Source organism: Lepidochelys olivacea (genome assembly GCF_965140295.1).
Source record: "Lepidochelys olivacea isolate rLepOli2 genome assembly, chromosome: 8".
NCBI classification, from domain to species: Eukaryota; Metazoa; Chordata; order Testudines; family Cheloniidae; genus Lepidochelys; species Lepidochelys olivacea.
Window position 1 is genome coordinate 44,303,095 of NC_140418.1, and position 22,420 is coordinate 44,325,514.

The following is a 22,420-nucleotide window of genomic DNA, read 5'->3' on the forward strand; positions in this document are numbered from 1 at the left end:
TCTCTCGACTTTCAATTGCTGCTGGTTCTGGTCTGATGACTCCATCTGGCGCATTCTTCTCCCATCCTCTCTTCCTCTTCCCCAGCAGGGGGATGTGTGCATATAGTTTTTAGTTCCACTTACTGCCAATGGGCACTTTGCACCTCCATCTGTCTGACATAGGCATCAAATAGCACCCTCCTCTGTTCTGTCTGCAATGCATAAGACCAGGCAGCACACTTAACAACAGGATGTGATGAGAGCAGGGCTAACGGGATAAGATGTAAACTCTTGCCCAGCATGTGCAAATCTTTCATGCTGTGGTTAAAATACATACCGTGACCCATTGCCAGGTCAAGGAGAAAAGGAAAGTAGGAATGGAATGAATGTAACACGTAATTATAAATGGTGTAAGAGGGGATTCATTTTCAATTCCCCCCCACTTCCAAAAAAAATATTTCCAAACTCTTAGCTGGAAATGGAGGCTGTAGAGCACTTTAGCAGCCAAGCATTGTTTTGTTTCTCAACCAATTAATTTTACCTATGGCTTCTTCAAGCCCATACCAACACCAGAGCCAAATTCCCTTACTTTAACTTTGGTTTAGGAGTGCTGAGGACACTGTCATCATCTTCCATTTCAGGGCCACTGTCACTGGGGTTGTCTATATCCAGTGTATCATACAGAAGATCCAAGTCTTCCTCCACTTCCGGCACATGCTCTGCTGGGTCCTGCTCTGAATCCAGAACCTAAGCACAAGACACGTGGATACAACCAGGCAGCGCAGAAATGATTAGGGGACAGATCCATCCCAAGTCATTTCAGCACACACAGCGACTGCTGTACAATAGGCTGGTATTTCTGTTGGCCCCAAATTTCAGGCCAATCTCAGAATACGTCACTGTGAGTCACTCTGTATGCAAGTTCCATTTATAGGTTATAAAGGGTTCATAGATGTTTAAGCCTGTTACAGACATGAGCTCTGCATATTATAGATGATTTATAAGCATATCAGTAAAAGTGGTTATAGATGTTATAAGCAACCTATTCACCTGTCAGACTAAGAATCTTTAACTAGTTATTAAAATATTTACTGATCATTTAACAGCCCTTTTATAAATGTAACTTTAGAGTGTGAGCCCATTATAAATATTCTACCAACAGTATAAAAAGTACATAATATTCCATCCTGTATTCTATCCAGGTCACCTAACCTTGAATGGACTCTCCAGCTCCTTCTGACTTATTTCATTATATTATTTGCAAGCAATTAAAGGAATAAAAGATTATATCCAGATGGGATTTCCCTCATTAGCAAACTGAAGGTTAACAAAAATCTAGTAGAAAGTCCATAAACCAAAGCTTCCATCAGCTTCCTCACATGTGAGAGACTGACAGGAACAAAACATCTACAGTTAGAGTAGGATCTTGAGATGGGTGCAGTCTGGTGCCAATCCTAAAGCCAGCACAAGAGGGTGCTCTCTCCTGAACAGCTGCAGTGCAGCTAGCCCAGATCTCAGCTACAATACTATTCCTGCGGAGTTGTTTTTCCTTAGTAGGAACAGGAATGAAAGGTGGGGGGGAGGGTAAATTTAGGGCGTTCCATCCATGGAAGAACAGTCTATTTTGCAGGTATTGCACCTGCCACAAACAGGGGGCCTCCTACATAGCACGGGTTCTGTATGGAGGCCAACATGGCTGGAGTGAGAGTCTATGGAACAGTACTTTACAGACGGAAGGATTACTTAAGGACTGGATAGCAAGGAAACAGTGATTTTGACAAGGATGTTTACTTGGTGCCATGAGATATGGGGAATCCATCAGCTTGGGGCACCAGAGGGGTCAAGTGCCTTATTTTCCCTTAGCAGCTATGTTTGGAAGAATAAAGTACCAAGGTGGAATGAGTTGCTTTCAGCTGAATCATCTGGCTAGTTACTTTCCCGTGGGACCATTTATTTACCTCTACGGGGACACGGTGGTTGTGTTTGGTGCGTTTCATATGGATGGGGCAGTTCAAATTGTGTGAACTGTCGGGCTGCACTTGCATCGGATGCTTTTTAAAAGTTTGCTTACATTTTCTTTTCTGTCTCTGTCGTTTTTTTCAGCTTTCACTGGATGGTTTACTGTCTTGGGGATTTTTTTGTTTCCTCAGCATATTTTGCTAAGCTTTTATAATAAGGGCAATAAGAAAATAAACTGCGATCTAACATAATGGGCAACAAACACCAGACTACTAGTCCTTGAAAGGGTCAGGTATGATTACAAACCAGTCTGTAAGCAAGTGGGTGCACAAGTGTCTTTTAAATCTTTGACAAAACTGCATCCAGAAAATCTTGATGGCTTTTTGAAGTTAGTACTGAACTGGCCCTGTTCAACTGAGGTCCAAACAAAGCTTCAGAATGTTGGGCAAAGTCACTGGGGAACTCGGGACCATTCCCAGTACAGATGTGAGAAGAAAGGAAGGAAAGCAAAAGAGAGAAAGGAGGAGAAACAGCCTGAAAATAAGCTGAACTCATGAAGCAGCATGTCTGAGGTATAAGTGAGTGTTAACTAACTTACCTCATCAGAGACTTTAAACCTTCTCAGCAACGCCACCACTTTCTGCTTGAAGTTTTGTTGCTGTAAGTCAAGAACACTTTTACATAAATACGGCAAGAGGGAATGCAGAGGCGCGCCACCACAGCTAAAAATGGATACACTGACTGCTCCTAGGTAGAACCATGTATGGGGCTGAGCCACAAACCAAGGAGCACCCCTGCCCTTCCGCCTACCTATGTGCCATTCCCCAAGAAGAGCAGAATTCCCCATGCTACATGCTATACTATTCATATTCACAACAACTCAATTCCAGCCCTGACTGGTTTAGCCTTATTACATCTCTATGGGCCCCCAAGATACATTAAACATTGCATTCAGCTAGCCATGTATTTATGTATCTAGTGGAAAGACAACATTTTTAGCCTGCCAGTTAGTCACAAGCTGATGAATATAGTGAGTGCTTCAGGCTGTTTTTCTGCTTCCTTAATGCAGAAGTGCCACCTGCCTTCAGAGATACAACTGACCCTTTTCCACAAGGGAGCAGGGAGTTTTCACACAAACTCTTACAGTTGATGGGGGTGTCCCAGTTTCCCCCATGTGGGTGACTGGAAAGTTGGTTCCATAGCAAAGATCTGCAGATCATCTTGGCAGAGTATTTTACCCTAACAGTGGAGCTTTAACGACTTGGGAGGAATGGGGGGTGTTGGGTCCTAGTGTTTGACAAGCCTTTTGGCTTGCCAGAATCTGTGCCTCCTGAGCTCTGAATGTAGAGCTTCACTCAAAATAATACAACCCAAAGCACTGGGTTTTGCCTAATTTCTTGCAAAACCCATAAACCCCCAGCCTGCAGCAGGATGAAACTAATCTTAACATCTGCAGAGAGTTAAACAATCCTGGGACGTTTGGCTTTAGCAAACAAGTTTTGCAAAACTCTGGCCCATACATGTTTTCACTAGACCTCCTGAGAGAACTGGCATGAGCTAGCTGAATGGGTATGTAAGAGTGGCAGCTATTCTGAATGGAGGAAAGCAATGTCCCACCCTTAGTGAAGGCTAGTTCCTCATTTTGCTGGCTATTTCCCTCACTGCAACGTCTAGTGTCTGTGTTCATACAGAGTCCAGCCAAGAGATTCAAAAAGAGGAGCCTGAAGTTGGGCTTTTAATTCTATATTTAAGCACCTGCCTGATTCTCAGAAGTGCTGAGCACCCAGCAGCTCCTACCAACCTTCTGAAAAAAATTAAACATGCCTAAATATGACCTCAGGAGATTTTTGAAAATCTTTGCCTATAAGTAGGGCCCTACCAAATTCACAGTCCATTTTGGTCAATTTCATGGTCATAGGATTTTATAAATCGTACATTTCATGATTTCAGCTATTTAAATCTGAAATTGAACCGTGTTGTAATTATAGGAGTCTTGACCCAAAAAGGAGTTGTGGGAAGGTGGCCAGGTTAGTGTGTGTGTGTGTGGGGTGCCGGGGGTGGGGAGAAAGAGAAAAGTTGCAGTACTACTGAGCTCTGAAGGCAGAGCCGCCGCCAGAAGCAGCTCAGAAGGATGGCCTGGTGTGGTATTGCCACCCTGACTTCTGCGCTGCTCCCTGCAGAGCTGGGCCCTCAGTCAGCAGCCGCCACTCTCCGGCCACCCAGCTCTGAAGGCAGCAGTGCAGAAGTGAGGGTGGCATGGTACGATATTGCATTGCCACCCTTACTTCTGTGCTGCTACTGGGCGGGCACTACCTTCAGAGCCGGGCGTCCAGCTAACAGCCACCACTCTCTGGCTGCTCAGTTCTGAAGGCAGCGCAGAAGTAAGAGTGGCAATAACGCCCCTCCCCCGCAACTCCCTTTTGGGTCAGGACCCCCAATTTGAGAAACACTGGTCTCCCCCGTGAAATCTGTATCGTAGAGGGTAAAAGCACACGAGACGAGATTTCATGGTCTGTGATGGGTTTTTCATGGCTGTGAATTTGGTAGGGCCCTACCAATAAGTTCTTGGCATTATCTACATACACCATGGTGTGGATACTATTAGGTACAGTTTTTAGTTAGGAGTTTAGGATGACCATAACAAAGCCACTAGATACCCAGTTCCCCTCCAGCAAGTGAATTTATACCCTGGTTTGTGAAATGCAGGCTGTAACTGTTTTCATAAATATGCACTGTGTGGGGTATAATGATAGAATGGCACAAATTGTGGTATAAATTGTTCACTGACATAAGTCTGGGGATGGATGACCATCTTTGTCAAGGGGCTGTGTCATCTGGAGTTACACAGGCCATCTCAAACTCAGCTTTCCACAATGCGTCCTTCTCCCCTCCCACCGCCATATTCTGCAAGCACCAAAAGAGTCTAGACAAAGTCTATTTAGAAAGTTCTCTCATAAGTTTTTATTCTTTTTAAGAATCGGTCTGCCTCTAAGGCCAGGCTGCCTTATTAGTTAGCATATGAGCCTCTTCCCCTGTGAAAAAAAGTTAACAGAAATATTAGTTTAGAAAATGCAGCTTTTATGATTTTTTTATTCAGTTATGGGATTGCAGTTTTCAGATCCAGTATCTGATTAAATGCCAGGACTAGAAACAAATGATTTATGTCATGAGAAAGCTGCATTACTTACTGGTCAAGATGCATAATTCTGTCACAAGATATTTAAAAATTTTGTAAATATTTTGTAAATGTCACTGATCCAGGCCTGAACAGCTAGTAAATCAGCATCTGATGATTTTTTGTGATCCTCATTTAGGGGAAGAAGAAACTTCTTTTGGTGGCAGATTCCTTTTATTTGAAAAAAATGTGGCCTATTCAGAACTCTCTCAGATGTTTGATGTCAGAAATAGTACTAGTGGAGGTAGATAAGTGTGTAGACTGCCCTTCAGATCTACTCTAAGGTCCAAAGTAAATCCTGCTTATTCCATGGTTGCTGCAATAAAGGTATTTATCTCAGTACCTAGAGTTATGGTAATCTTGTATATGGCACAAATACTGTATATAAAAACACTAAATCATCAAGGTTGCAGCACTCAAAGGCAAGTTAAGGTTTTATGCTAAAATTTAACTCTGGCCCCATGTGTGCATCTATTATGACACAGTATGTAACTGCATATCATTTACCAGACAATAGTATCTGACAAGTCCTACAGCCTGAACTACACACATGCCATCTTGCATTAACCCACTTTATTATTTCATACCTCATCTCCATTATTTTATTTTGGAATTCTTATCTGGGCTGAATCCACCCTCATGTAGAGGGCCAGTAAAAGGCCTATGCCCTACTTCAAGCCTACTCGGAGGCTTACATATGCATGGATCTTGTGTTAGCCTCTGCACTAGGTCAATTTCACCCTTAAATGATTTTCATGGGGGTCCTCTCATCTTACAGGTAACACAAGTGATACAAGATGGTACTCACAGATAAGGCTGTCAGTATCTGCTGTGGTTTGATTGGTACTTTGATCACTTGGCTAGATTTTAGTTCTGGACTTTCCCACCTCCTGTGATTATCTCTGATTTCGCCATTGGGACCATTGTGTAAATAGCTCTGTAAATCTCTTGAGCTGCATGCACATCCTGGCCAAACCCATTCAGTGTTAGTAAAACTAATTTCCACCGACCCTGGTTATGGACGTCGTTCTTACTATCGATCTCCGCTGCTTCTTTGGCTTGCCCAGCTCATATTCATCATCGTCCAAATCCTGCACAGAAAGAGTCGTTAGGTTTTACACTTGCCTCAAGAACAAGCAAGGGCTGTTTTATTATTATGATGTGAAATGTTTCGTTTGTGCAACAAAACGTGTCAGGGAGTGATTAGTATTATACAGGTGCACAGGAGAAACTGGTTAAGGCCTGGTCTACACTACAGAGTTAGGTCGACCTAATTATGTCAGTGTCTGCACTACAGCCTTGCTCCCTTGTTCTTCTTCACTCAGCACACAGTCAACCTACAGAACTCCCTGCCTGAGGAGGTTGTGAAGGCTGGGACTATAACAGGGTTTAAAAGAGAACTGGATAAATTCATGGAGGTTAAGTCCATTAATGGCTATTAGCCAGGATGGGTAAGGAATGGTGTCCCTAGCCTCTGTTTGTCAGAGGATGGAGATGGATGGCAGGTGAGAGATCACTAGATCATTACTTGTTAGGTTCACTCCATCTGGGACACCTGGCATTGGTCAGTGTTGGTAGACAGGATACTGGGCTGGATGGACCTTTGGTCTGAACCTGTATGGCCATTCTTCTGTTACGTTCTCCCGCTGATGTAAGCGCCCTACTACATCGACATCATAACTTCACCTCCACAATAGGCATAGGGCTTATATCAGTGTAGTTAGGGTGATGCAGTTTCTGTGTAGACCTTGCTTAGCTTACATGAGCTGTCGGTTGTCATTCTTGTCAATTTTACAGCTCCATGCTGGAGCCATGAAATTGACAAAGGCTGGAAGAAGGCTCCATGCTGCGAACCCCATACCTGGCTGTCATCCCAGCATAGGTGGGAGGCACCAGCTAGAGCCTGGCTGATGCTCAGGCTCCCCACTCTGAACCAACCTCTAGGCTCCCAGCCCCCTGCTGGGAGCCTGGGAGGAGAGGGGGCAGCAGCAGCTGCAGCACCCTCCACTGCCTCTCTTAAGTCAGTGGAAGCACTCCTGATGAGGATGCACACTACCAACAGAAGGGCAGTGGGGACATGACAAACTGCAGTAACTTCTGAGGGGGCTGTAAGTGGATCTAACATAGGTCGAGTTAAGCTTGTAGTGTAGACATGCCCTCAGTCTTCACCTGTAGCTCCCTTCAGCAAGGTTTTAAGTACTGGGGAGGCAGAGACTTAACCCTGAGTAAAGACCAGCTAAGGATTTTACTGATCTTGCATAGAGAAGGGAGTGCTGAAAAGGCAGGCAGAACTAAACCCTAGGGGTGCAGCATGTTGCTGAGCAGCCAGGGCTCAGACACGTCAACACACAAATACCAGCACCTCTCTGAAGCCACTATCCTGTTCACTGGAATCTCAGCTTTCCCTTACATCAGTCTCTAGCTGCAATGGTACAAAGACCCCAAAACGTAAGCGGAATACCCAGTGCCAAGAGGAGTCAGCAGACAGCCCAGAATACCCTGAAGAGGTGTCAAGTGCCTCATTGTGCCAGCGAGACAATAACTCAGAGGCCTATTGGTAATTCATCATTTAAAAGTCAACACAATGATTTCAGCCCTCATGTAAGGAAAGGAGAGGGAAGGCCACAGACCGGACCATTTACAGAGAGCAATCCCCCCATTTTGGTGCCACAAATTGATGGCGTTCAGGAGACACCATCAATTCACCTTCCACACACTGAGAAGATGCAGAGCCAAGGTTGGAGCCAGAGCTCAGCCCAGAGCTGCACAGTTCCATTTTGAATATCTGCACGACCTATCATGAGCAGTGTCTCATTACAGCGATTCACATTGGTGGAGTGTGGCAGAGTTCCACCATCTTTCTTGCCACAGTTGGACCCATCAGAGGCTGAGGCTGCTTAAGAAGCAGAGATCTCGGTTGTGACTATCTTTCTATCCATGGATGTCCAAATTGCACAGAGTTCAAAGGAAGGGGAAAACACTGGGGAAAAAAATAATCTCTCACCACATACAACTACCCACTGAAGTACAGATTTAAAAGTTATTGACCATGTTAATTCTAGGCTCTAGGGCCCTGTGACAAGCTGTACAGGTTTTTCGAGGCCTCCAGCTGGGGCTTTCCACGGTCCTACCACACCCTGCCCCAGAAAAGGAACGGCAAAGGTGGGTCCCCCAGGCCTGCCTAGAAAGGCTGCAGGGAGGGAGCCAATCAGAGCACCGCAGGCTCAGTTAAAAGGAGCTGCAGGAGATGAGCTCATCAGTTCCTGGCTGGGACCTGAGCGGTGAGGAAGGGCTGGAAGACAGAGGAACTCTCCGGGTGAGGTGGCCTGCAAGACCCTGCTCAAGCAGGGAACAGAGAAAACTCCATCAGGTGATGAGACCAAGGGAGAAGCAGCAACTACTAAAGGGAAGCAACATATGGCTTGTATTTAAAGAATCCCTGGGTCAGGACCCAGAGTAGTGTGCAGGCCTGGATCCCCTCTAACCCCCCATCCCCACCCCCCAATGAGGAAGTGGTAGGCGTTGCTTGTACACTGGACTATTTAGCCATATATCCATCTTGTTAAAAGTTAAGCAAAGAGTGATTATTATCAGTTTATGCGCTTCTGGGGAAGAAATCCTTTGTAGAGCACTGAACAGCAGCTTCACATACAGTACCTGTCCCTGGACAGCATCATCACTGGCTTCCTGCTCAGAAGAAAAGCTCTCATACTCTTCTTCAGAATAGTTATCTGTAAGGTAAGGAAAGCACATAAAGTCTTGTAAGACTCCCTTTGGAAAGAAGGGGAAGCCTTGATGCTCAGGAGAGCAAACTTCAAAAAATTCACACTGGCTAACATTCCTAGAATCAAGGAATATGAACATTTGGAGAGAAGACTAAGGGTGTATCTTTTAGCTGCACTAGACAGGTAGGATGAGAACTTCCCACAGAGAAAGGGAAGAGGAGAAATACTCAGCTAGCAGACAGGAAATTTGACCGCAAAGTAGAGAAGGTTGGCATGCAGGTGAGTCCTTCCCCCACAGGGAGCCAGTCTGGCATGTCCACCCCTTTAGGAAATAAGTAGGGACCACTGGCATATAGTCCAAGATGGAATGGGCATCACTCAGCCTCTACCCATGGGGCAACCCAAGCTACACACTTCCCCAGGATTTGTTCCCCTAACCAGGCACAACTGGTATGCAGGACCAAATCTGTTGAGGGAAAAAAAGAGCCTGTTCTTTACTGAAATGATACACCAAGTAAATGGTCTCACTCTATTCTGGACTCCAACTAGGCATCTCGTACACTGTGTGGTGCATGCCCATGTATCTTGCAACATGGACTTCCTATCTGAATTCAGAATTAAGCCATTATCCTGTCACAGTGCAGGTACAGAGAACAGAAGCCATGTAAAGGGAAGGCCTCCAAGCATGGAAACCAAGATCTTTTATGCACACTGTATAAAAATCACATATTTGTGCTCAGATAATTGAAGTTAATAATGTCATTTACTTTAGACTGTTACCGTGAGTGCGTTTTGGAAGAGTAGCTTATGTGGTTGGGTTGGCTAGCCCAGTGGTTCTCAACCAGGGGTATGTATACCGCTGGGGGTACTCAGAGGTCTTCCAAGGGGTGCATCAACTCATCTAGATATTTGCCTAGTTTTACAACAGGCGACATAAAAAGCCCTAGCGAAGTCAGTACAAACTAAAATTTCATAGATGATGATTTGTTTATACTGCTCTGTATACTAGATACTGAAACGTAAGTACAATATTTATATTCCAATTGATTTATTTTATAATTATATGATAAAAATGAGTCAGCAATGTTTTAGTAATAGTATGCTCTGACTATTCTGTATTTTTATGTCTGATTTTTTAAGTGAGGTGAAACTTGGGGGTACACAAGACAAATCAGACTCCTGAAAGGGGTACAGTAATCTGGAAAGGTTGACAGCCACTGGGCTAGCCCAACCCTAGAACCTGGTGACTCCACAGCAAGATGTAGTTGATTTAGAACAAGCACTAACATGTTACAAACCTGTCACTTCTTAGTGATATCACTTTTTTTTTTTTTAAAACAACCCATAAACTTACTCTCTAGAAGTGTGCAAGATTTAGTCATGTGAGGTAAACCAGAGTAACAGTAGAGTCTAGCCTCCAGAGATCATGCAGTAGAAGCTCTCTATGGAAGAACCTCTCATCTTGGTTTTTGTAACAGCCAGTTGATACAACAGTCACCAATCAAAAACAGGACAAGGAGATAAACATTTCTATCTAACTTACTAATGAAATTTTCAATCCACATTGCCCCATATTACCTAAGTGTCTAACAGCAAAGCAACAGTTCAAAATATCACCAGCTCCAAACACGTCTCTACTTCCTTGGAGTGTCCTTCAGCTCTCAAGTGTCCTTGAGAGTGTCCTCTGTCCCCCCTCATGTCAGTAAGGAGTCAGGTTTGTGGTCTATTGATGCATACACATACTATTTCATTTAACTTTTGGTGTTGTGCTTCCCATTTGTACTTCGGTTTGACCCTGCAGAGAGTTTCTTTAGATTATTATTTTTTGTTACAGTATTTGGTGTAAACAAGTGTATGGTGAACATGCCAAGTGCTCATGACAACGTGTGTTCCAAACAGCAATGTTAAGCGAGACCAGGAACTGGAACCAATCTATATTCTGTTTAGGTGTTGTAGTGAGCTCTTCGTTTAATGCTGAGAGTGCGAAGAAATGGAGCCCTAGAAAAACAACTGCAAAATGGGGTTCCTATGGCTCCCTTATGATGGTGCTTGTGTATGATGCAACACAGAAGGGAATGAACACCATGGGCCCCAATTCTGCTTCTCCTTACATACATCTCGAGAACCTCTTTCATATTACAGTATAGTTATAGCACTGTTAAGAACTGGTACTGATTCGTCCTAGAAATTAACTCCGTTTGCCTGCAATTCTACCATTAAACATTAACCTTCAGAGTGAGGACTATATACCATCAGCTACAAACCCTCATCCCCCACCCCCATCCCACAATCCATTCCCAAATGTCAAATAATTACATGCTATTGTCATGGTGTCACTGGGTGCCGCTGCTATACCCCCATCTTCGAACATATGCTGCCACACCCACTCTCAGCTGTGGGTTATTCTTTTACAACGTTTTATAACAAAGGTTAAACAGAAGACAGTCTTAAGTCAATACCTGGCCCCCAAGCTTCAGGGCCACTCCTCCCAGGGGTCTCTGGCACTCCAGCTCCTGGCAGCTTCCTTGCCTTGTCCAGGTCTGCTCCCCTCTCTTCCTGGAGCCCCTGGCCCCCTTGCTCCAGGGACCCACCACAGCAGTTAGCTCCACTCCAGTGTGGCCTCATCTGACCACATCTCAGCCTGTCTCCATCCTTCCTCCCCAGCTGCCTACCAGCAGCCCTTTATAGGCCCAGGTGTTGCGCAGCCCCCTTTAATTAGCTGGATGAGACTCACCTGCTCCCATCTAGGGAAGCTGGGCTCAGTCTATCTGCAGAGACCAGACACCCTGTGACACATAGTAAAGAGGTAAGGAAATCTGAACTCGTGCCAGATGAGAATTTATCAAGAACCAATGGAGCACAGGATCTCAGAAGCCTAGGGGTTTGTCTACATGATAACTAGTCCACTGTAGCTATTCCAGGCTAGCTCCCCACATGGACACACTCATTCTTTACTGAAAAAAGAAAAGGAGGACTTGTGGCACCTTAGAGACTAAAATTTATTTGAGCATAAACTCAAGCTTTTCTTTTTGCAGATACAGACTAACACGGCTGCTACTCTGAAACCATTCTTTACTGAGAGTGCCTTTTTGTGGTTTAGCTTCATCTTCAGTAGACAAGCCCTAGGTCAGAGAGGATTTGACTTCACAGAGAATATGGAAGAGGGAGGAGAACAAAGCTGATTTCCATGGTTATTTGCAGTGCTCTGTTTTGGTTCCTCTTCACCCCTCCCAACCTAGACCACATTGTAGTTTTGTTTTTTTTAAATGATATTTACTACTTCTCTTTCCTAGCCCTACCCTCCTTGAAGCTTTTGGTTATCAGCAAAATACAGGAAGTGGCACGTTATTTGTGATGTTTGAAGGTCCCATGCAGGACGAGGGCCCCACTGGGACAGGCACTTTACAAACATAAGGCAGTCCATGCCTGAAAGCTCATGCTATCTGAAGAGACCAGGTGGAGGGATGGAGAAGGGGATTTGACATGGTGGGGAAGGGAGCAAGGTGGTGGCAGAGACAAGGCCAGTTTGTTTAGTTTTTTTCTGTTGTATTTATATCACAAAAATGTAAGTTGAGGCAGCTTCCAACCAGGTGGGCTTTCGGGAAAAAGGAAGGGAAGAAACGGGAGAGGAAACAGATGGGCTGAAGTTCAATAGAGGGCATATCTTTACCTGTGGACTTGATCTTCTGGCTAGGCTGCATGGTGCTGTCTTCATGGTCTATTGGCTGACTAGACAGTGAGAAGATCCAGATCTCTGCTACTTTGGCTGTGGCTTCCTTGATGTTACTGAAAAGGCTCAGAACCTGGCCTCCTTCAGTCGGGTGCTGCATCACCTGGGATTGGGGAAGTAACAGTCTTATATTTAAATGTTGTGGGCCTGATTCCCATCCACTAATATTGGAAGAGTTCTTTAATGAGTTACTCTGGGTATGCAAGAAGGCTCAAATGCCTGGGTCTAGAAGAACAACCAGTTATAGACACTATTTAATGCTATTTCAGAATTTACTTGGTTATCAACTCAAGGAAGTGGCAGGGACAGAAGATTTCAGTTTGACACGTGATCAGATCACACTGAAGCATGTTATTGGATTACCCTCATTATTATTCTGTTAGCTTGCCTGGGTACTAATTTTAGTGATCATTAAGTTATCCAGCTCTCATGAATTCCCAAACAAAAAAACCTCCAAATCTACTTTAAAGCCAGCTGCAGAAACCATCCGCAGTGACCTTTCCCTGGACAAGCATGTTAGGTGCTTTACAGAACAAAGTGAAAAAAGCAAGTCCCTGCCCCAAACAGCTGGCAACCTAGATGTGACAATGAGAACTGGTGAAAGCACAGACAAAGGGACATCTTTGTGGTTCTATAAAAAATGGAATTTGCTTCTCCATTCTTTGCCACCTTCAACATGATGATGATCATACCTTCCTCCTATAGTTTCTCTTCTAGGCTTCCAAGACTGTCCCTCTTGTGCTCTTCCCACCCATCCAAATGCCCTTTCAGTCGCACCTCCCCTCCTGGTCTTTATCAGTGTTCCGCAGGACTCTATATCTGGCCCCCTCCTATTCTCCACTTTCCCCCTGGGTGACCTCATCCACTCAAAGCTTCAATTGGCCACCTTTGTGTTGGTGACCCACCAGTCTACCCCTCCTATCCTTAACCTATCTGTTCAGTTTTGCATCTGACATCAGCGGGGAGAAGAAAAACTCTTGTAAAAATTAAGGAACTAAAAATTCCAGGACGTACTATTTATAGGGTGCTCTATCAGAAACTAGATGTTTTTAAGTTAGTGAATTTCAAAAAAATTCCAGCTGACATCCTCTTTTAGATTCAAACACATTGCAAATACTTCATAGATATTTAGCATTTTCATATCCTCTGCTGTCAGAAGTGCAAAGCAGTAAGAAAAAGTATTATATTTCAACAGTGAATGCTTAACATTTTAAAGAGATATGCTGGTGAGCTTACTTGAGTGATGCTCATATTTTTTAGTGTTTAATTTCCAATTATTAACAATGAACCAAACATGATACAAGACAAAGACAAAAAGGTAAAAAATTAGGATTTAACTGAAACTCAAATGCAGAAGTGAAAAAGTATTTCCGTTTAACAGCTCAGTTTGCACAAAATAAATAATTTGTAGATAAAATCAATCAATTATCTAATATCACAACAACCTAGCACAATTGCAGTGTTAAACCATTTCATTTTGCAATAAATTCTCCACTGATGGAACTAAATTTATGGAATGATATTTTCTGGAAGATTTCTATGCTAAGTGTAGTATGGCAGGTTTCTGCTACACAATGCTTCTAACACTATATTTTTAATATTCATAAGTACACAGCTGCGTAGATTAGGGAATAAAAGAATTAGTGTGAAGCTAACTGAAGTTCAGTGGATACCATAAGCATCTCCCACAACTGCTGATTCAAAGTTGAAAGTCAGCTTCCTTTGGTCATCTGCTTTCCATGAATATTCAAGAAATCAAGTTGTATTAACAAGAATGACCATGAAAAGTAAAACTAAAGATTTCAATGTCTGAACAGCCCAACTGAAAATGGTGGAAATTATACAATCAGGGTGAACTATCATCATGCACATGCAGAAAGGGGCAGAATTAAGATTGCATAGGCTACTTTGATTTCAGCATTTCCTAACTTTGAAATGCTTGACTTTGCAACCTTAATGTATTTGGATGGAGTAAGAGAAAAATGTGCTATCTATGTTCAAGAATTCAAGAAACAGACAGATGTTAGCTCAATTGAACTAAATTTACTGCATCTTTGGTTGACTGTTCTTGTGCATTATTTTTTAAGAATATTTATTAGAAGCGCTTAAACTCTCTCATGCCAAAGCATGTTTTAAAGACAAGGGGAGCGACAGCATATTTGGGCAAAGTACTTGAAACTGAGCCTGAACCTTAAAAACCATAAGAGAAATAGGCCAGCCCTTGGTTTTCCTGCTTACATTTTATAGAAAATACATAGCATTTATTACTTTATATTATTTCCATTAACACTCTTGCCCTATAAACCTTGGTACACTTGAAAAGTGAGACACATATGAAAGTCATCTAGGTACTTTTCTCAGAAAAGAATGGTAGCCTTGGATTTAAACTGAGGATAGAAGGCATATGCTGGCTGACTCCATCCGAACGCTTTGAGTTGTGTTGATGAACATCTACCTCGGCCATGTTGATGGAGCCCACTGCCAAAGTCTTGTAGCCCAGAATCGTTCGGTTTTTGTATCGCTTCCTCCTTTGCAGCATGATCTGAAGCTTGTTGCCTTCTCTTTTCAAGAAGTGAGGATACTGAAGTCAGAATACAATTTGAAAAAACGTTACACTTCTTGCCACTAGCTCCCAGCTACCCCGTTTACAGCTGACACACACTTTTGCTTCTTAAAGTTAAATACCTCGCCCAGTCCCAGTGCTTTTAAAGATGTTTACAGTTCATCTAATCTTTTGTTCTAGTACTCTGCACTGGTTCCCAGGAAGGCCAAGCTTTAGGTACTTCTGACTGAACACTCTTGGCCAGTTTTTACAGCCAAACATTCTCTTTTCACCACTCTGTTGGTTCTGCCCTCACAACACTGAAGAATCCAAAATAATTACTCATCTTACAAACACAGCTCTGCAGAAGTGCTTTCAATGGGTCTCTAACAGAACATGAGCTTGTTTGGGTGGCTGGGAAGGGAAATCAGTTCGCATAAACCTCAATTGACCTATGTCCATTATACAAGAAAGGAACTGGCCCAGCCAATCACAGCACAGGGAAGCCTGATCCTCAACTGTATGTTTATTTCTCATGTAAGCAACTTACTGAATGGCAGGAGTTTTGTGCGCACAACGTCCTCATGGTTATTTCTCAGTAGACAAACTGAATCCCTGTGCTCTGTCTTGCTGACAGCTATTTGCAAGAGTGCAGAGATCTGTGTAACCCCTAGGGCTGTTGAATAATCACAGTTAACTCACGCAATAAACTCAAAAAGATTAATCACAGTTTTAATTGCACTGTTGAACAACAGAATCCCAGATGAAATTTATTAAGTATTTTTGGATGTTTTTCTACATTTTCAAATATATTGATTTCAATTACAACACAGAATACAAAGTGTACAGTGCTCACTTGATATTTTTATTACGAATATTTGCACTGTAAAAATGATAAACAAGAGAAATAGTATTTTTCAATTCATCTCATACAAGTACTGTAGTGCAATCTCTTTATGGTGGAAGTGCAACTTACCAATGTAGATTTTTTGTTACATAACTGCACTCAAAACCGAAACTTTAGAGTTGGGGTTGGCAAACTTTTTGGCCCGAGGGCCACAACTGAGTATGGAAATTGTATGGCGAACCATGAATGCTCACGAAATTGGGGTTGGGGTTTGTGGAGGGGGTGAGGGTCCTGGCTGGGGGTGCGGGCTCTGGGGTGGGGCCAGAAATGAGGAGTTAAAAGGTGCAGGAGGAGGCTCCAGACTGGGGCAGAGGGTTAGGATGTGGGAAGGGGGGGTGAGGACTCCGGCTGGAGGTGCGGGCTCTGGGGTGGGGATGAGGGGTAGGAGGGTGCTCCAGGCTGGGACCAAGGGGTTCAGAAGGTGGAGCAGGGGGTTGGGGCATGGCATGGGGGAGGAGGTGAGGGCTCCAACTGGGGGTGCAGGATGGTGTTCCGAACTGGGATTGAGGGATTCAGAGGGCAGGAGGGAGATCTGGGCTGGGGTGTGAGAGGGAGTGAGGGCTCCAGCTGGAGGTGCAGGCTCTGGGGTGCAGGAGGGTGCTCCAGGCTGGGATCGAGGGGTTCAGAGGGCAGGAGGGGGATCAGGGCTGGGACTGGGGCCCAGGAGGGAGTCAGCGGTGCAGGCTCTGGGTGGCGCTTACCTCAAGCAGCTCCCAGAAGCAGTAGCATGTCCCCACTCCAACTCCTATGCAGCGGCGCGGTCAGGTGGCTCTGCATGCTGCCCTGTCCGCAGGCACCACCCCTGCAGCTCCCATTGGCTGATGTTCCCAGCTAATGGGAGCTGCAGGGGCAGCGCTTGGGGTGGGGGCAGCATGCGGAGCCCCCTGGCTCCCCCTTTGTGTAGAAGCCAAAGGGGGGACATGCTGCTGCTTCTGGTAGCCATGTAGAGTGCCCCCGACCCCACTCCCCGGCTGGAGCACGAGAGCAGGGCAAGCCCCAGATCCTGCTCCCCAGCAGGAGCTCAAGGGCTGGATAAAATTGGCTGGCTATCCGGATGTGGCCCGTGGGCTGTAGTTTGCCCACCCGTGCTTTAGAGCCTACAAGTCCACTCAATCCAACTGCTTGTTCAGCCAATCGCTAAGACAAACAAGTTTGTTTACATTTACAGGAGATAATGCTGCCCACTTCTTATTTACGTCAACTGAAAGTGAGAACAGGCGTTCGCATTGCACTTTTTAAGCTACCATTGCAAGGCATTTACTTGCCAGATGTTAAACATTCGTATGCCCCTTCATGTTTTGGCCACCATTCCAGAGGACATGCTTCCATGCTCATGATGCTCGTTAAAAAAAATGTGTTAATTAAATTTGTGACTGAACTCCTTGGAGGAGAATTGTATGCCTCCTGCTCTATTTTACCCGTATCCTGCCATATATTTCATGTTATGGCAGTCTCGGATGATAACCCAGCACTCAGTTTTAAGAACACTACAACTTTCACTGCAGATTTCACAAAACGCAAAGAAGGTACCAATGTGAGATTTCTAAAGATAGCTACAGCACTCGACCCAAGGTTTAAGAATCTGAAGTGCCGTCCAAAATCTGAGAGGGACGAAGTGCAGAGCATGCTTTCAGAAGTCTTAAAAGAGCAATACTGAGATGCGGAAACTACAGAACCCAAACCACCAAAAAAGAAAATCAACCTTCTGCTGGTGACATCTGACTCAGAGGATGAAAATGAACATGTATCAGTGGTACTGCTTTGGATTGTTATTGAGCATAACCCGTCATCAGCATGGGACCATGTCCTCTGGAATGGTGGTTGAAGCATGAAGGGAGATATGAATCTTTAGCGCATCTGGCATGTCAATATCTTGCAACACTGGCTACAAAAGTGCCATGAGAACGCCTGTGCTCACTTTCAGGTGACATTGTAAACAAGGAGCCGGCAGCATTAGCTCCTGCAAAAGTTAAACAAACGTGTCTGTCTGAGCGATTGGCTGACCAAGAAGTAGGACTGAGTGGACTTGTAGGCTCTAAAGTTTTACATTGTTTGTTTTATTTTTGAATGCTGTTTTTTTCCTACATAATTTTACATTTGTAAGTTCTACTTTCATGATAAAGACATTGCACTACAGTACTTGTATTAGGTGAACTGAAAAATACTATTTTCTTTTGGTTTTTTACAGTGCAAATATTTGTAATCAAAAATAATATAAAGTGAGCACTGTCAACTGTGTATTCTGTGTTGTAATTGAAATCAATATATTTGAAAATGTAGATATTGCCATTTATTTAAATATTTTTAGATTTCTGTTATTGTTTAACTGTGATTAATTTTTTTAATCACTTGACAGCCCTACTAATCACCAAATGGTTCTCTCTCAAGAGCCAGTCCTGACCTCACAGGTGCTGACAAGCCTGCCAGAGTCTGGCTTGTTCTTCAGGGTGTCAGAGTTGTGTCCTGTCATCACCAGCAAGGCTAGACAGTGTGACTGAGGTGCTGTCAGGATTAATACCCTGGGCTTCCAACATTTGGGTTTTGTTTTTAGTAACTACATGGCTGTTCCTGCTGAGAACTCTTGGCCTTCACTTCAGGGCCAGGTATCGTCTATAGGAATTTCCTTTCTGAAGTGTCCGACACTGAGATCCAGGGGAGGCAGGATACCCAGCAGGAACCAGGATACCCAACTTGTGATTCACATATTCTAGAAAGGCTGGGCCCCGAGAGTTTGTGTGTTTCAATCAGTATTCAAGATCCAGTTTTATTATGAACCAATAAACATTTAAAATGGAGTCTATACACATGGGAAAGCACCTTCTCACATAACGATATAGTACACACAAAAGAACTATGTTACAAGAACAGCCAGGTTGCAAAGTCAAGCATTTGACCTGCCTGGGCATATGCATTATGATACAGTCTTTAAATACATGATCACATAATTTTTAAGTGAGCTGTAACTCACGAAAGCTTATGCTCAAATAAATTGGTTAGTCTCTAAGGTGCCACAAGTACTCCTTTTCTTTTTGCAAATTTTTCTACTGTGACACATTCAGTGCACAGGATGGACAGTGCTCACAGAATGAGCAGCCACACAATGTTTTTCCCTTGTTGCTCAATGCATGCAGTAAATTAGCCCTGGGCCACACTATTCAAACCCTACTCTGAAAATACAATTATTAATTGCCTTGTGGGCTTTTCTATGGTGCTCATCACTAATGTATGTGAAACACTCAGATACTATAATGAATTTATTTTCACAATACTTTTGTGAAATAAACAGTGCTATTATCTCCATTTTACAGACGGGGAACTGAGGCACCAGGAAACTAAGGTCAAGAGTATCCACGAATTTTAGGTGCCCAATTTGAGATCCCTAGGACCTGATTTTTCAGAGCACTTAGCATTATACATACATACTTCATACATTCAAAGCACAACTCTGCACTTCAAAGCATTTCTGCAAATCAGACCAAAGAGTTCAAGTGACGCACCAAGAAAATGAGGAACATCATTAGAGATCACGTCTTAAACAACTTGCCCAGCAACTCTGTGGCAGAGGAAAGGATAGAATCCAACTTTCCAGGGCAGCATTCAGCTGTGCTAACCCAGCTTTCCTGCCCCTGCCTCATTCACCACACACCTTCAAATTTCTGCAATAACTGAGGTAGAGGCCCTATAGACAACAGCCTCCTTCGTTACACACCCGATTCATCCCGAGAGCACCATCCATCCTGTGCACTGAATGAAGCAGGGATGCTGCAGAAAAATAATGAGACTAAAAATATATAATAGATGGGCCTGTGTAACCCTAAACCAGTCCCCCTGAGTTCAGGCATATCCTAAATTTTGAGAGCTTGAATTTGCAACCTGAATGTTTTTTTAATGTAGCATGTTTGTGTGTAAGTGTAATTTCCTAGGTTTTAAAAATCAAAACTGGGAAAAGGAAGATCCCTCATGTGGCATCCTATTGATATCAGCATGGGTCACCAGTAGGTTGGAACTTTAGATCCATCAAACAGACCTCTGTAACTTGAACAAATGACCAACAGTAATAAATTGCCATCCTCTGGATCAGCTCTAGAGGGGGATGGGACACTTTGCCAGCGGGTTTCGCTCACATTTGCTGACAGCAGAGGAATGGTGAGACAAGGGAATCCTGGGTTAAATTCTAGGCTCTAGGGAGTTTCAGAGCAGGAGCAAATCAGAACAGTGAAGGGTACAAGAGCTGGGCAAGGCGCACAGGTCAGGAGACTGATAGCATTACATAACTTAAGGTGTTCCCAGGATCAGTAATGGCATTTGGGCCAACAACCCTCAGCCTAGGAAGTCTCTCAAACATCATGGCCTTAGGTTTCGGCCTTTATCTAGCCCAGGCTGTGGTTATTAGCTCAGAGACAAAGTACCTTCAAGCTGTCATCTAATTAAAAGACAATCGGTGCCCGTCATTAAAATCCTACTATGCCATTTCAGAAAGACATCCCACACATTGCTGTGCATAACACCACAAATCCTTCATGTAATCTATGAGAACCTCACCTTGTCTCAGTGACCAGTTCTCACTGCATCACACTTGCCTCTCCGGTTTCATTTCATAAAAGCTCAAAATCCCCAATTGCTAGAGACAGGGCACTAGAGGGGGAGGGCTCTGAGTTACAGAGAATTTTTTCCCACCTGCTCAGGATCATATTTGGGGTTAAGAAAGAATTTTCCCTGAGTCAGACTGGCAGAGATCCCGGGGTTTTTTCGCCTTCCTCTGCAGCATGGGTCACTTCAGGTTTAAACTAGTGTAAATGGTGGATTCTCTGTAACTTCAAGTCTTAAACCATGATCTGAGGATTCAGTAATTCGGCCAGAGGTTAAGGGTCTATTACGGGAGTGGGTGGGTGAGGTTCTGTGGCCTGCAACATGCAGAAGGTCAGACTAGAATCACTAGATGATCACAATGGTCCCTTCTGACCTTAAACACAGTGAGTCTAAGTGTCTAGGGCACAGTTCTGCAGCCCTTGCTCAGACTGAACTCCCAAACACGTCAATGCAAATTGACCCTGATGGACCGTAGGACAGTGTTCTACATGTTACAACTCCACATTTTAAACGGTGGTGTGTTCTAAGCTAGAAGGGTAAATTAAAACTCAGTGCATCCATGAGATGTCCAAAAGATACATGCTGCAAGTCAGAGAAGTAAAGAGGAGAAACCTCAGGTGCAGAGGAAGTGGAAGATTTAGAGTGTGCTCACCGCTGCCTATTTCCCTGGTAGCTATAGTTCTCTTAACTGAGTGCATGTATTAATGCAGACCGAAGAGAAGCCAAATCCTGCCTCCAGCTATTGGGTAACTGGAAGTCCTAGAAAACCATATGCTTAGCCAGCTATGTGAGGTAAAAGCATTTGCTCCTAGTGGAATGGGGTGAGGGAGAGTGTCTCACTTCACCCCTAATCACCTCAGGAGATCTGGTTTGCTGCAAGACTGGGCATCTACAGTTAGCCAACACCTGGAAGAAAAATTCTCAGAGCTGCATGTTATTTTATTCTTGAGCTACAGCTTTGCTGCCTCTACTCACTCTGCAGTGAAAACTTGTTTGGCAGTTAGGCCCCATTTAACTCAGCCTGTATCAGAGAAGGGCTAGGTAAGCACCTATCTCAATGTCTCAGTTTGGCTTGGCAGCTCCCAGGATTCTCAGGCAACAGATGACAAAAGCACTATCGCAGTTATCCCCATTCCCTCTGCTCTCGTTACCCATGTGTAGCACAGGGTTTAACTGCTTTTGGAGTATGAAAGACCCTATCTGTTGTCCAGACCTCACTGTACTGGGACCTTATTTCTTTCTAGCCAAACAGTTCAGCAAATTTGAAAAAAACAAAACTTCTAAGCATTCCCCAAATGGGGCTATTCCAGATTAGCAACATTTCTGAGTCTCATTAGCCTGTACTTTGCTATGCTTAGGGCACGCCGTCTTCACCACAAGGACCGCTCTCAGCCCTTAAGAGTGCAATTCACTCATAGCAAACAAGCCTCCATCCTCATTTTCCGCATGCGGAAGATCAGAGCAGCACATCCAGTGGTTAGAGCAGGAGACCTGCATCCCTATATCCGCAGGAAGCCTGATTTGTCTAATCTCGGCAAAAAGGCAAGACTTAATATCCATCTACCATTAATTTATAGCATCATGCACTGGCAGAGCTTGGTGAGGGCCCTATTTTAGTGCTCCTTAGGCGAAACTCCCACTGTGCCACCCCTGGAAAGGTGGCCAAGCTAATGTTTCCCATAAAAGGGAAAAGGCAAGAGCTTTATTTTTTAAAAGCAAGCACAGCATTTGCAGAATCCGAAGTTGCCAAGTGACTAACAATCAGAGAACTCTGTGTGCGCGCCTGTGGTTCTTGTTTTCCTCCTGTTCTAAA

General features: G+C 44.0%; 1 protein-coding gene across 5 annotated transcripts in view; it reads right to left on the minus strand.

The window, feature by feature from the left end:
- The window catches only part of PACS2 (phosphofurin acidic cluster sorting protein 2), a 180,179-nt gene that overhangs the window by 90,208 nt on the left and 67,551 nt on the right, over window positions 1-22,420 (minus strand). For 4 of the 5 annotated variants that reach the window (XM_084637744.1, XM_084637746.1, XM_084637743.1 and 1 more), the window contains exons 4-9: window positions 15,024-15,149; window positions 12,509-12,671; window positions 8,771-8,844; window positions 6,124-6,204; window positions 2,537-2,596; window positions 569-726 (exon numbers count right to left, since the gene is read on the minus strand). In XM_084637744.1, coding sequence (XP_084493870.1) covers window positions 569-726; window positions 2,537-2,596; window positions 6,124-6,204; window positions 8,771-8,844; window positions 12,509-12,671; window positions 15,024-15,149 — 662 coding nt within the window. The remainder of the gene's footprint in view (window positions 1-568; window positions 727-2,536; window positions 2,597-6,123; window positions 6,205-8,770; window positions 8,845-12,508; window positions 12,672-15,023; window positions 15,150-22,420) is intronic. The other variant, XM_084637745.1, reaches the window with a different exon arrangement.